At 37.1% G+C, this 14922-nt stretch overlaps 1 protein-coding gene across 4 annotated transcripts in view; it reads right to left on the bottom strand.

The window, feature by feature from the left end:
• Positions 1-14922, bottom strand: part of AKAP11 (A-kinase anchoring protein 11) — a 41756-nt gene that overhangs the window by 11867 nt on the left and 14967 nt on the right. For 3 of the 4 annotated variants that reach the window (XM_086620351.1, XM_086620359.1, XM_086620366.1), the window contains exons 4-8: positions 14213-14260; positions 12585-12719; positions 11307-11571; positions 6179-10835; positions 3558-3713 (exon numbers count right to left, since the gene is read on the bottom strand). In XM_086620351.1, coding sequence (XP_086476477.1) covers positions 3558-3713; positions 6179-10835; positions 11307-11571; positions 12585-12719; positions 14213-14260 — 5261 coding nt within the window. The remainder of the gene's footprint in view (positions 1-3557; positions 3714-6178; positions 10836-11306; positions 11572-12584; positions 12720-14212; positions 14261-14922) is intronic. The other variant, XM_086620376.1, reaches the window with a different exon arrangement.

Genomic DNA, 14922 nt, shown 5'->3' with positions numbered 1-14922 from the left:
TGCTTCATTCATGCTTATTTAGACTGCATGTGCAAAGCACAATCAAACAGTTCTCTCACTATGCAAAAAATAAAAAAGAAAATTAAAGAACAGAAGCTTCCAAAGAAACCAGCTTGACTTGCACAGAAAATGCAAATCTGGTCTTAAAAACATCTCAAGCTACTGTGTGAGACTATCACGGTACATATGAAGTTATAAATCTGGTTTGAATTATATGTAAAAAAAGATTTTTTGCACTCAAACAGCCTCTTTCAATGTAGAAAGTGTTTTCTTTGAAAATAAAGTCCTGCAACCACAGAACAACCAATAAACAGAGGCATTATAAAGCTTCTATAATGCTTCATGCAACTCTTTGAGTTAGCAGAAGAATTAAAAGCTTTCAAATTTTATAAATATACTGTACATATGAGAGCTATAACTGAGATTATCTGCTTCGAGATTCTGTGTTATATACTCACAGTCAAAGGCACAAGGCTTCTGCTCTGAATTATAACCTAACCTGGATGCTCTGATTCTCCCCCGGAAAAGCCTGTGTCTATGCCTACACCTATACATTACCTATAGAGAAAGCTGAAGACTAGGGACTTAAATTTAGAAATAAAACACTGTTAGGCATGCAAAGCAGATGATACAAGCACTGCTCTGCATAACTAACTTCACCAGTTCTTTACTAAAGAACTTTCATTTCTATTTCCATTCAAATAGAACTGCAGGGATCATGCTTTGATGATTCTTTACAAGTTGTCTTGCTCCCTTGTTTACAGATAGTTTAATCCTCTGTGAAATACTGAAGTACAATTTTTATATTGATCTGAGACACAGAGGGCATGTACTGTTTCAACAGAGCTACTAAAAAAAAAATAAAATATCTTTTTTTTCCCTGAAGTAAAGTGAAGCAAGTAAAATTGAACTGGACCACTGCAGCTTGTATTGTTACGTTGCTTTCTAGGGAATGCGATCCTATGTTCCAAAAAAAATTCAACTACTGTGAATGCAATCTCTAGGATTATTATTATGAAGATAACTTGCAAAATGTCAGCTAAAGGAAATCTCCAGTATCAGTACCCATCAAATATTGCAAACAGTTTGGAAAATACTGGGAGAAGGGAGAAGTCCTCCTCCACCAGTAAAACTTGCTTAATGTTCACTATGTCACTTAATTATATTGTACCAGCACTATGAACAAATTGATCTAATGATACCTAGTAACCCAAAGATGGTGCAAGAAAGACTGCTGGCAGCTTCTCAGACACAAGGAAGCCACCTGCATTAAGAAATAGCTGCCAGGGGAGCAGCGTTACCTGACAGTACATTTAGATGTTTCAAACTGACAGGGTTTACAGACAATCAGCACAGTATTTTTTAAACAGATGGCCCTGACTGTAAGGAAAAAAAAAAAAAAAGGACAAAAAACCCACCAAACCAAAAAAACACCCACTTCCAACTGCTGTAACTGCATAATGAATGGCTCTTCTATAACTGAATGGCTTTTTCCTGTTTAATAAAACAGTTTATGTTAAAAAGAGGAGATAAACACCATACATCTTCATCACTGCCATGCAAATTTTTATTTCCTTAGAATCTGCCAAAGGTGTTTCGCAAACGGTGCTATGACCGAATCTTGTTTTGTTACAAAAGGTCTCCCCTGCCCTGTGCCTTTTTACTGAGGGCAATAACCCCAGATCCTGTCATTTCCACCTGCTAAAGCTCAGCAACACAAACGAACCCATGTGCTGCTACCAAGACACGGTCAGCTTTGTAGAGCTAGCTCATCAGTTCATGCACGCCGCTTTCTTCTGCCTACACCTTGCTATCGGAATTACGCCGCCCCTTCTCTGAGCTAAATGCTAACTTAGCTCATTCCTCCTCTAATGAGCCACAGATTTTCTTGCAAGTTAATAGACGTTTCTTTATCATCCCCAAAACAGACTGAAATGAAAACAAGCAACAAATACAATATGAGCACTACAGGTCCAGCAATTTTTTAATACTTTTTTTTTCCAGCATCAACTAGCCTATATTTTATTCACTATTTGTAACTGCTTATGTGCTGAATATTATACTGTGAATTTCATCATGTAAGTCTAACTCATTGTCATTCATAATGTTTTAGTAAAATAGCTTTAAGCTAATGTATTATCTTACAAAATTATTCAGTTGTATGAGTGATAAATTATACCAGTGGTTTGATTAAAATATTTAGTTAAGCAAAACATGAAAAATACAGTAGATGTTGAAGTGAGCAGTTTCACTTTCCTAACAAACAATCCACTTATTACATAAGGAAGCATATCTCCCATATTTTCTTTAACGTCAGTGATGCTGGAAGTACTAATTAAAAAGAAGAAATCTCTCCCCAGTTTTTGCTGCTCTTCAACAGAAACACTGAATGTTGCACAGTAACATAAGTGGTGTATCAATCAAAAAACTAAGATTACTTATTCCTCATCTATTTCTTATATAGAAGCTCGGGCCACAACTCTCAATTTAAATTTTCCCTGGCAATAGGTAGAGACATTGCAGATTTTTTAAAACTCCCATTCTAATTTTTGTTAGTTACCAATCAGCCAGGGGTACTGTAGTGAGATGCTCTGTGGCAAAAGTTACTACCCTGAACAGGTAAGTTCTAATATTAGACACTTGTAAGTTTGTCATTAGTACATAAGTACTCCACCAATAGAAGTTAGAACAGCTTATAAAATGAAGTTCCCAAAAAAAAAAAACAAAACAGCTGTTAAAGCTCCTCATGCAAATTAAGCATTACTTCTTTTCAAGAATAGATGAATTTACATAAATCACATTCTCAATTATTAAGTTTTAATATTTCCGAGCACAACTTATAAACACTACTTTCAAGTTGTGTTTTATACATCGGATGTTTTAAAAAAAAAAACACCTGCATCTTTGCTAATATTTAAATTATATGTTCAGCCTTGAAAAGAGAAGACTTCAGGGAGACCTAATAGCTGCCTTCCAATACCTGAAGGAAACCTACAGGAAGGCTGGGGAGGGACTTTTTACAAGAGTGTCCACTGATAGGACAAGGGGAAATTGGTTTAAGTTGAAGGAGAACAGATTTAGATTAGATCTTGGGAAGAAATTCTTCAGTACGAGGGTGGTAAGACTTTGGAATAAATTGCCCAGAGAAGTTGTGGATGCCCCCTCTCTGGAGGTGTTCAAGGCCAGGTTGGATGGAGCCTTGAGTAGCCTGATCTAGTTGAGAGGCGTCCCTGCCCATGACAGTGAGGTTGGATTAGATGACCTCTGAGGTCCCTTCCAGCCTATGCCATTCTGTGATTCTATATTGGTACAGTTTTATTTGATGCAACTCCCTAACATCAATGACAATGCACACTCCACAAAATTTATGGAATGTATAGTATGACATTTCACGGGCAACAACATTTTGTAAGAAAACACAAACATAATATTAGAGCCATTTTTAATAAAAAAGTCTGTGTGTTGAAGACAAAATAATCTCTTGCCCTCCAACCCCCAGAAGAACAACATCTGATGCCAAGGTAAGTGTTTAACTACACTAACATGTTAATAGTTACCTGTCACTGAGGTGAAGAAAACTGCTGCTCTCATCAGGATGCTCATCTTCAAAACTTAGATTGGACCAACTCCCAGTGCTATCATCACCAATACTAAGACTCATCTGCTGGCTAACAATAGATTCAACAGAGTGAAATCCTTCTCTTCCAACAGAGCTAAACAAAAATTTAAGACAAAAACATCACTACATTTTATGCCAATCTGTGTCAGTTCATTTACAGCAATTTAACATCATTTCAGAGCACTAAATTCCAAAGGGGGAAACAAAAAAGCAGGAAATCACTAATTCATACCCTACTCTCAACACAAGAAATGGTGCAACCAAGTGAATTTGAAATTTCAACAGGCTTAGGTCAGGGATTGCTACTTGGAATTCTTTCACTAGAAGACAAAGGGAACGGCACAAATAATTCTCCCATTTGGAAGACTGTTTGCTGTAAAGCATAAAAGGCATTGTAGCTGTGCAGACTCTGTATCAAGGTCCATCTTTCAAGCAGAAGACTTACCTTTTTTGAACTTGTTCACCATAAGACAGGTTGGCTATTGTCCCCTGCCTGCTTTTGGCACAAACAGCTAAGTGGTTTGCTATTGTAGGCAAAGTGCTTAAGTATATGCGGATGTTTAAAGTGTCAGGATTCCACTTTTTGAAAAGGTCTTTCCGTAGACAGAGATTGGTCTTCCTGCTCCAAGAAAGGGTAGCAACGCATGACTTGTACAGAAATTTTCGCTCAGGAAATAAATTTCATTTTTTTACCCAAAAATAATTGAGCGGGTATGCTCAATAAAAGCTAGTCTTTAGAAGACACTCCAAAAGATCCAGTTTGGTAACTTCAAAGAAGCCTGGACTCCTTATAAAAATAGTTACAATATGAGAACACGCAGTTATAAAGTAAGTTTCAGGGGCAAACTGTGATTATCTCTATACAGAAGCGGTAGAAAGTCCAAGAAAAACGATCATCCTTTTACTACCATAGCAAGCAGCCGCTGTAACATTCACTATTTAAAAAGCCACCCTCAATCACATGACTTTTCGCAGACAAATTTGTAGCTTTGAATAAACAGTTTAACTGTTTGAACTTGAACCCGTTTGGGTAATAATACCGGATATTTCCCCGGTTTTATTTACAGTTATACCAGCACTAGCAACAGTTCTTTTCACCACACGAGACAGCTTCTCAAGAATATTATCATTACGTATCATATACTAAATGATGATGTAAGAAACATTTATAAATTTTGTCGTGTTAAAATTCTAACATTGTTTGCTTGCCACAGATATAAACAGTATCTCTTTGAACGCTGCATTTCATTGCTGTCATATTCTAACTAGAAATTTTAAATAATATTTTTAAGTATTGATTCAGAAAAAGTGTCATCTTTGATACTGTAGGTATAGAAAAATATCACCACACTACTCTCTTTTTTTTTGTCACACACTGAGTAAGGACTCAACCCTGTTGTGCAGAGACACACAATATACATCTTATTAGCACTTTTATACTGCTAGAATCTTCAGCTGAATGCTTGCATTGAAAGGTCATAAAAATTAAAACAGATCTTACAGTTCTCTGTAAACATCGCCCCCACACACAAAACAAAAACTTCCATTCACATCCATGGAGCAGAAGCTAATATGTATGTATTTCATATCAAACCTTGACAAATTTAATTCAGTCCCACTGTGGTCTTTAGCCAATGAACATAGAAAAATCAATTTTATTATTCATCATGATGCTCCTCTAGAAACCAGGAAAAGAAACTTTCAGCTATTGTGAGGAATTCCCCCACAAAAAAAAAGTAGGAAAATCAATATTACTATAGACTGGAAAAAATAACATGGTAAAGATTGCTCTTGGATCTGAAGAAGAGATTTCAAGACACTCTGATCACTGCATAGTCTGTTTTAAGAAAGGGCTGCTTTTTGCCCCAAGTTACTGTGGCACGTATTTCCTATTTACACACCTAGTCAAGGAAACAGAATATTAGCCTTTGCTAAACACACAAGAATTTGAAATTCACTTCCTTGTCTACTGTATTACTATCCTATAAGCTAGAATGTGTTTCAGTAGGTTGTTTTTTCTTAAAGTAAGGGATGTTTTTCCAGTAACAAGGCCACTGTGACAACACAGTTATAATCAAAATCAAACCTTCATACTATAAAGCAATGGCTAGCTTGGCCAGTATCACATGTTGGTCCTACAGACAAAAGCAAAAATAAATTATTTGTATTTTTTAGCACAGAAGAGGAAATGCTGGTAGGTAACAAACCTGGATTCTGTCATGGCTCACAGACAACAAAACCTTTACGGTCTCCTACTCTCAATTTTAGGTAAAAATAACAGCATTTCAAGTTGAATTACTAAGTTCTGCTTATTAGTCACCTACTGGAACATATGTATGTTGATATATCTAGAAACCTTGGTTTCAAGCTCCCACACGTGGAAAAAACTCTTTTCTAGTTCTGAATCATTTAAATATCACAAGAAGAATAAAAAGAAAACATTCAGAATATAAAGTACATATGTCTTTTAAAAAAAAAGTCCTTCTGAACACATCTTTGTATGAACAATCCTTCTTTTTCTGGTACAAAATGCAATAAATGAGAGAAAATTAATATTACCTTATGTTAACTGTCTGACCAATATTAGTCACAGCTGATGTCATTATTTCAGTAGTAAGGCTTTCAGCAAAACTGACTCCATCTTGTCCAATACCACTGTCAGCTGTGAGGCTTGTGTAACTCAGCTCTCCTGCTTTCTCTACAGCTGCAGTAGCCCCCTTGTCAGAAAACACTGTCTTCTGTTCTACATCAACATGAATTTTAGGAATATCAAGCTGAAACACTCTTGATTTTTGACAGGCACCACCTAATCCAGAGTGAAGAAAATGCCTCACTGGAATGGACGATTCTTGCACAGGCAGATGATGAGACGTACTTTCTGTACAGCACCGATGCTCCTTCATGCTGCAGCATCTACAGACAGTTCCAGAAAACGGAGACAGTTTCTCAGTATATGAGAGCCTATCCCCATTTTTTCTGTTTTCAGCCACATGGAGAACAGCCGATTCTAAACTCATTTCTAGAGTATCATCTGCTACTTTCCTAGCATATTGTTCTATAGCTTGAATTATGCCTTCACTGTAGCCATCTTCATTTAAACTGCCTGTACTATGATACAGTTTATGATCTGGGGAGAAAGGAAGAAATGTCCTAGAAAATCTCGGTTTAATAAGATCCCCTGTGACTTCATCAAACTCAGTCTTTTTATACAGACAGGAATCTGTCAGGGACTTTGGCAAACATGCTCCCGACATTTTCAATTTCTTCCTCACGTCACAAGTGATACTGCGAGCAAGGGATTCTGAAAAACGTAACAACTCTGGGCATTCTGTTCTCCGTGTGCCGATACTCCCTTCGTACGGTTGGTCTTCACAGAGATGAATGTTGCTTTTCACTTGCTGCGCTGCATCTTTAGTCACTGCTTTGATGAGCTCCAGCTTACCATTTACCTGTGCGTTTTGCCCAGGAAGTGTCTTTCTGAGGTATCTCAATTTGGTTTTTCTAGCAGCTTGCTGCAAGCCTGATCTGATAGACCTGTAAGCAAGCCTGCTAGCATACTGATCCATTAGCAGTTCAGCATTACCACCTTCCCTTTTCAAAACTCGAATAATGTGATCTGCATATTCATCAGTCACGCTTTCACAGCTTGGGTATTTGGAAGTCAAACCTGTCATGCCTGAACCTTGTGGTAAAGGAAGCACGGATGAATCTCTCTCCCCCAGCCACTGGTCCCGCACTGGACCACACCGTTCTTTTGAACCGTAATCTTTATCACCTTTTCTCAGATAAAGGCAATCCACCTGACAGTTAACTCGCTTCAACCTCAACAGTTTACAATGTCTTGATTTCACTATTTTCTTGGCCTCGTTGATGACTCTTCCTGCCATATCACCTGCATAATTCCATAAAGAACTGCACGTCTCTTCTGGGATATTTACAAATGCAGTATCTCCGCACCTTTTGTTTTGCATACCTAACTGAACCTGTCTATCAGATTCTCTTTCGATTGTTTTACCATCTAAATGGGAAGCTGCCATTTCAGTCGCTATTGAAATTATATGCCTAGCTAAGCAATCTGCATACTGAACTGTTTTTTCCGAACGCTCCTCTTTCTCAATCGGCATTTCAGAACGATCTTCATCTTCACTACTTTCCACTTCTTCGGAAAGTGACCGCATGAGTTTCAGCATAAATTCCTCATTTCCCAAAGAGTCACGTTCAGTTTCAGACGAACCAGCAACGGATGGATTGTACGGTGTAGAAGGTGGTGTTGCAGGTGCAAATTCCTTTGCTAATTCTCCCTTGAGTTTCTTAGACAGTTTTCTTAGATTTCTTTCAGAACTACCTTGACACGGCACTAAAGGAGTTGGTGGGGGTGTATCGGGCATTGCACAGGTATTTCCATCTTTGAGACTCGATTTATCTCCCACCTGCAAAGCATCTTCACTGTCAAACATCACTGAAGAAAAGCTATTTGCATGCAGAAAACAATCAGCCTGCCTGTAAGTCAAAGCTCCTGGTGATGGTTTCTGAGTGTCGTGGTTTTTTGAAGGCTTGTTTAAGTACGTTCCTGAGCAGCTTCCTGTGTCAGTAAAGTCCTCTAGAACATGCCTAGCACAAGTCACAGTGGAACAGAGCGGTGGTGATTTTGAAGAAAACCTGTGTCCTTTTTGTTCCTGCCAGTAATCTTTAGATTCTGAAAAACACTGAACAGAATGAGATGGAGTAAGAGGAAATTTACATGGATTATTCAAAGGCATTTGTTGTTGTTCCACAATTACAGAAGCATTACTTTGTTTCTCAGCCTCTTGCTTCTTTATCACACATTGTTCTTTTCTACTAATATCTGTATAAGTCTGTGAGCTCATGTTACATGCTAAATTGTCACTAGTGGTGCATAACATAGTTTTACTTTCATCCACAGATTGTTTTAGGACATACTTGGCCAAGTGATCTGCAAACATATTTTTGGGGGCGTCTTCACCAATACATTGCACATAAGGTTTTCTATCTATTATTTTCCTTGTTAAAAAATCCGTATACTCTTCTACTGCTTTTGTTACTCTAGATGAAGTTATGGCTTCATAAGCTTCATTTACTATCATATCTACCATAGTTCCAGAGAAAGTATTAATGCCTTTTGACCCGCTTGTTAATTCCGAATTATTGTTCGTTGCATATCTGTTATTTGTTTGTTTGGTATCATTTTGGTTATGCAACAGCGATGGAGTATTTTCAGTACTTTGACTGTGATCTGAAGTTAGGTAGATATTTCTGAAAGAAGCGACCTTCTCCTCTCTCTTTCTGCTTGAGAAAAACGGATGAGTGGAGTCTTTGTGTATTTTCATGTTGTCATCAGAATTTGGAGCAGTGGGTACTTTTGCTTTATAAGCATCAGAGGAAATCTGATGTTGACAAAGAGCTCTTCCAGCTAAGGGCACAGGTATTGAACTTATAACACCAGAGGTGCAAAATAGAGCTTGCTGTACTGTGTATTCCTTCTTGGGATCTTGGATTGGCTTCAGTGCTACCCTATCACTAAAATTAGGAAAAACTGTAGAAGTCTGTGTTGACTCTAACATACTTTCTGAGCTCACATATTTAATGTTGTCCATGGAAACACTAATGGCTGCTTGTGTTGTGAAGGTCACATCAACCTGAGATAGTTCAATAAAAGCCTCCTGAATGACAGATTCAGACAAATCTCTGGCATAGGATCTTACCACTTTGTCTTCATAATCAAATGATGAAGGCTGTGCAGTTGTAGGTGTCGACGGATACGAAAACTGGCATACTTCCATGATTCCTTCAAATACAAGCTCTTCAGCAAGGTCCGCCGCAAACCGTGCAACAGTGTTAGTAAATATCTGCTTCTTTACGTGCCGCAGTTCTTTCAAAGCACCGGTTATAGCTTCGCTCACCAAAAAGTTTGCTATCCCATTAATGGCACGCTCCTTCAAGGAGATTGCTCTACGTCTTCCAATCTCATAAAAAGCCATCTGAAAGATCGAAGAAGTCAACCTAGCAGCCAAATGACAAAGTGCATTGGTGCATGAAGAAACACCTTTTTGCAGGTCTTTAAATGCACTGCCAAAACTTTTTTCAACTAATTCAGTTGCAAATTTTTGAATGCTATCTCTAATCATCAATGACTTATGTTTAGATTTTGCTTGTTTGCCTGGCTCCTTACCAGTTTTCATTTCGAGATCTGCAGCTTCATCTTTTTTCTCTTTCAAAGCAATCCCTTCGTGTTTCAAATCCCTTCCTGCACATACTTGTTCTGATGAGGACTCAGAATGAAAAACAGAACCCAGTATTTCAAATGAAACACTATCAGCGTATGCTGAGTAACTATTATAAACTGCATCATTGTGATTCTGACCTGTCCCATCGCCACCAAGATTAATTCGACATAAGCACTCAGAAGAACCACAGCTCCCCAGTGGACTGAAAGCTGATGATCTAATAGGGCTGAACAAGCCTCCGTTCTCTTCCCCTGATGTTTTCACTGGGCGAGGAGAATCCGGGACATCAAAGACACTGCTGTATGGTGATTCTGGTTTACGAGGAGTTGGTTTCTTTACATTGGCTGGGAGAGCAGGACGTTCAAACTTGAATTTCTGAGGATTCATTGCAACACTTGCAGAAGACAATTTTTCATGTGCAGTCCTCCTTTTCTGGGCGGGATTCCCCAGGATGGGATCCCTAATAACTTTACAAGAGTTTTCCAAGGCTTGTTCCAGCTCAAACTGATCAAAACTATCAAAAAATTCACTTACTTCTGAGTCTGAATCTTCTATACCATCTTTCACTACTGGAATTTTTGGCAGCTGAAGTTTTGCCTTCAAGCTTTTTTGATACCCTTCTTCATCTAAGAAGATGATGGGGCTTGGGCTGGAGCAATCTGACTCAGAGGATTCAGCTGGAGAGGAGGAAAATAATGTTTTACGTAAAAAATTAACACCTTGATCAGAAGGATTATATGGCTTATAGAAACTCCTTTGTATCCAAGGATCAGAAATTGAGGTTGTAACGGAATTTTTTACTGAGGACAGTTCCTTAAGTCCCAAAATATCAATCAAAGTAGAAGATCTGGCAGATGACTTTCGACGTGCAGAACCCACAAGGATCTTTGAGTCAACAGCTTCTAAATATTGAGCAGGGATTGTCTGTGAAGCAGCATCTCGATGGTTTTGAGAAGTAAAGCTGCATGCACCTGGGGTGGAGGGAGAAGGAGGAAAAAAAAAAAAAAGATTGCTTCAAAACCAAGAGTTTTCACAGAACAACAGAAAACTGGGGATAGATTTTGATGGCAATTGCTGGGCTTGTTATTGTTGCAAAATGCTAGCTGATCTTTTATGATTAAAGCAATCTTTCATTTGTTTCAAATCCTATTATACTAATCTAATCACTGACAAATTCATGTATTTTTTAGTACACAAAGTAGAACAAGATTCTATTTGATCTGCACCTGACACTGAGATTGGTCATCTTTGGTTTATGAGTTGATAAACTGTTGTGAAAAGAAGAGAAAAAAAAATAAAATTTCAATTGCATAATGTGCCTTTACAAAACATGATTAATGTAAAAAAAATTCCTATTTATTTACATTTACTTTCTCATGAAATCTCAACAGCCTACATTTCAAATGACAATTTACACAAGCCAATAGCATGCAAGAACTTACCAGCACTTTGTATTTTTGAAGGCTCATCTTCGTCTAAGTGTTCAAAAGCAGTGACAAAATCATCCTCAATTGAAGAAACTGACTGATTAGTATCATCATCTTCTCCATGGGATGCCTCTGTATGCTGTTTTTGCGATGAGTTTATTTCCACTGTGTATCTTATGCCTGTGGCATACTTGCTTAGCAAGGTAAACACATGATCAACTTTGATCCTTGGGAATGAAGGAGACAGTCTCATCACACAAAACACTTCAGGAAGCTGATTCTTGAAAGAGAATCAAGAAAACAAGAAAACAAACATAACAACTTTGGAATGGTTTCAACTGTCAAGAGTAACAAGAGATTCCTTCAATGCATTTTTATGAACAGTAAACAATTTGCAAATACTTTTAAGATAAGAAAATGAATGGAACAGTTTGTGTGTAGAGTGATAGTAAAATCACTTCTCATTTTCGTAACTTCTGCATTCTGAACAAATCATTGCAATAAAACAAGCAAAAAAAAGTTGTGTAATACAACCCTGGTAATACGTACTCAATAATCTACTAAAGAATGCATGTTAAAAATGCAGAGGAAGACAGTATTTCAAAGTATGATTATGCTTAATAGTACTTCAGGTTATAAGTTACTTGTTCCTTCAAGGTATTTTTTACTTTATATGCAACATAATTAGATTTAACACACATGATTAGTCAATATGGCTTTAAGAAGTTTGCTTTAACAACATTTATAATTGAAAATAATATAATTAACAAGAACAACAACGTAATGATGGAATCATATTGGAAATAAAAATAATGGAAGTTTATATAATTAACATTTATAATTGTAAATAATTTTTAATAAGAAAAGAGTTCACTGAGTTTTATGAACATCTGACATTCTCATAAGTTTTGGCACCTCTGTTTCAAGAACAAAAGTCTGCAGAGGATGAAAGCTATACCTGAGCAGAGCAGAGATAGGTAACTTGACAAGTTTCATCTTCTTTCCAAATTGGCAGTAAAAGGGAGTATAATCTCACAGAAGTATGGGATCAGCACCATGATTAAACATTTGTTAAATATTTTCAGTTAATAATACAGTACTTGAAAGCATCAAGTTTATTTTGAGATTTTCTAACATCCATTTTAAAGAAACCACAGAAATATAACTAATACTACTACAGCTAAGATGGCCCAAAAACACAGGCAAGATCAGGTGTGATAAGACTAAACTCTTTGTAAGGCCAAATATAATGCTTCTGTAATTAAGACATGCAGGAAGATACAAAATGTTTACCTGATGTTTCATGGCGTAAGGTTTTTCCAAGGTTTTCTTCACATCTTTTAGAAATATAACCTCGTTTTCTTTTAGTTTGCACAACTGGAGCGATTTCAGAACATCTGGGAGCTCTACAGAAACAGCTGCCAACTCCTGATTTAAATACACAAACACATTGAGAATACAAAGTGAAAAAAATAACATGCAAATGATATTAGCTTTGATCTCATATCCCCTCTAAACAGTAACAGCTGCTAAATTTGGTAAAGCTTCTTTTTTTTCCCCCCTATTCCTTGCCCCATCCCCAGCTTATTCTCTCGAACTGTGGTGTAAAGCTCATGTAAACAAGCTTTAATTCATTCCACACATCTCCAGCTCACTGTTCTACCAATGGAAGAAATTCCATTGTTTCTCAAGGGCCAGAAGAGGTTTAAAAGTCACAAAGGAGAATCTTGTAAGCACTGAAAAGCAGTTGTACATCTGACAAGGTATGCAACTACAAAGAGAAGACTGAACTCAGCTAATAATGGTTCTCAGTGGATCCCTACATGCTCTCAGTGTGCTTCACTGGAATGCAGTTTTAGCCTACTATTACAGAAGCAGGGACAAGGCACTTCTTCAAGCATGATCTTGGACAACTTTTATATTTCATAGAATGGTTTGGGTTGGAAAGGGACCTTAAACATCATCTACCTAATATAGAAAAAGCTTATGAAAGATTTATGATTTTTTTTTAAAGAATCTAAACACTACTGATCCATATAATACAAAGCAAGTTTCAATAAACCTATTCAGCCCAATTTTCTCTAAATTTCATCTGACTCTGGACAACCAAATAGTTCTCACCTATACTGGAAAAAACGTCTAGCACTGTCATCATTTGATTGATCGGCAACATCGATACAACTTTGAACACAAATAGCTTGAGAGTTTCTGTTTTTCATTTTCAAACATCAGAAAACTATTACAGCAATCTCTAGCTACCAAGATCCAGACAGAGTAGAAGTGTGGAGTTGCTCTGTAAACATGTATGTTATGGGTTATACTGACGTGTAAATTGCACAGGAAGATTAAATCCTTAACTTCTTAAAACGGCATGGCACAACCACACTAGTTTCCGACACTTCACCTTTTAAAATAATGTTTCCTCATCTAAGTCTCCAGAATAATATCTTAAGGCATAACTATAATACTCAGTCCTGATCCTCCACCAGCAATTCTCAGCTAGCAGTCAATTCAGTAAAGTTTTAGCTTTGTGGATGACAATAGCACCGTATTAACAAGCACAATTCTACTAAGAAGAAGGTTACAAACCAAAATACTGATATACACAGGTTTTTAACAAAAAAAAAAAAAACCACAACACCCCACCCATTCCAAAAAACCCCCCACAAAACAAATCTCCCCCTCAATGTAAGTAAGCTATTTCAGACCATTCCAATACGAAGACTGGACCAGCTAATATTTTAAATACATATAAAACACTGATGATCATATTAAAATAATTATTTTTCAACCAAAACTTAGGTTTTTAAATGCTCAAGGTACACATTTCATTTTTCAAACACCAAAATTCCTCCATCTAAAAAATAATGTACTACTAAGAAGAAATCACCAGTGCTGAAGAACATAGATATATACTGTACCTGCAAACGCGCAGTACCCATCTCTTCAGCAAAACCTATAAATGTAATCTGTAAAATAAACACATGAAAACATTGAAGCACAGAAAAGAACTTTTTTGTTTTCTGCAGATACTTATGAGTTAAGGTCAGATCAAAGTAAAGAGCAGATACAACATTTAAAACCCACTACAGAAATTTTTCTAGTGGCCTATTGGCTGGTATACATTGAGCAACACATGTAAGTCTCACTACATCTGTTAAAATAAACATGGATTTCCAAAGATCAGTGATCATCTGTCCTTGCCTCAGGCTGGACACATATAAACCAGTTCCAGTCTGAAATCTGTCCATGCTAACAAACTGTGATGCATTTGGATGTACTGAAGAGAGCATAATGTCAACACATTATACAATTTACCATGTAAATTGATCAGCCTAAGGCCAAAACACAACAGATTACTTAAGCCACATGTTTGCATGCAATATCCAAGTAGATAAATCCCTAAAGTGAAAGAATTAAAACATTCAACCTCAAAAAAAGGTCTGGTCAGGCTCAGAAACCTGGACTATATCAGAAATGTGAGCTTTACCTCTGGTTTTTGTGCTTGGGAGATACTTTATCACATATTCTCCCTTTCTTCTGTCTACAGGTGTCTTGTATCACTCAACACGAACAGACCAAAGTCAGTATTTTGTCTTACCTTCATTCTTCAGTGTCAGATCGTGATCTA

The sequence above is a fragment of the Tauraco erythrolophus genome, chromosome 1 (genome assembly GCF_009769465.1).
Source record: "Tauraco erythrolophus isolate bTauEry1 chromosome 1, bTauEry1.pri, whole genome shotgun sequence".
NCBI classification, from domain to species: Eukaryota; Metazoa; Chordata; class Aves; order Musophagiformes; family Musophagidae; genus Tauraco; species Tauraco erythrolophus.
The sequence above is the reverse complement of the archived record's forward strand: the minus strand, read 5'-3'. Positions and strand labels throughout refer to the sequence as shown.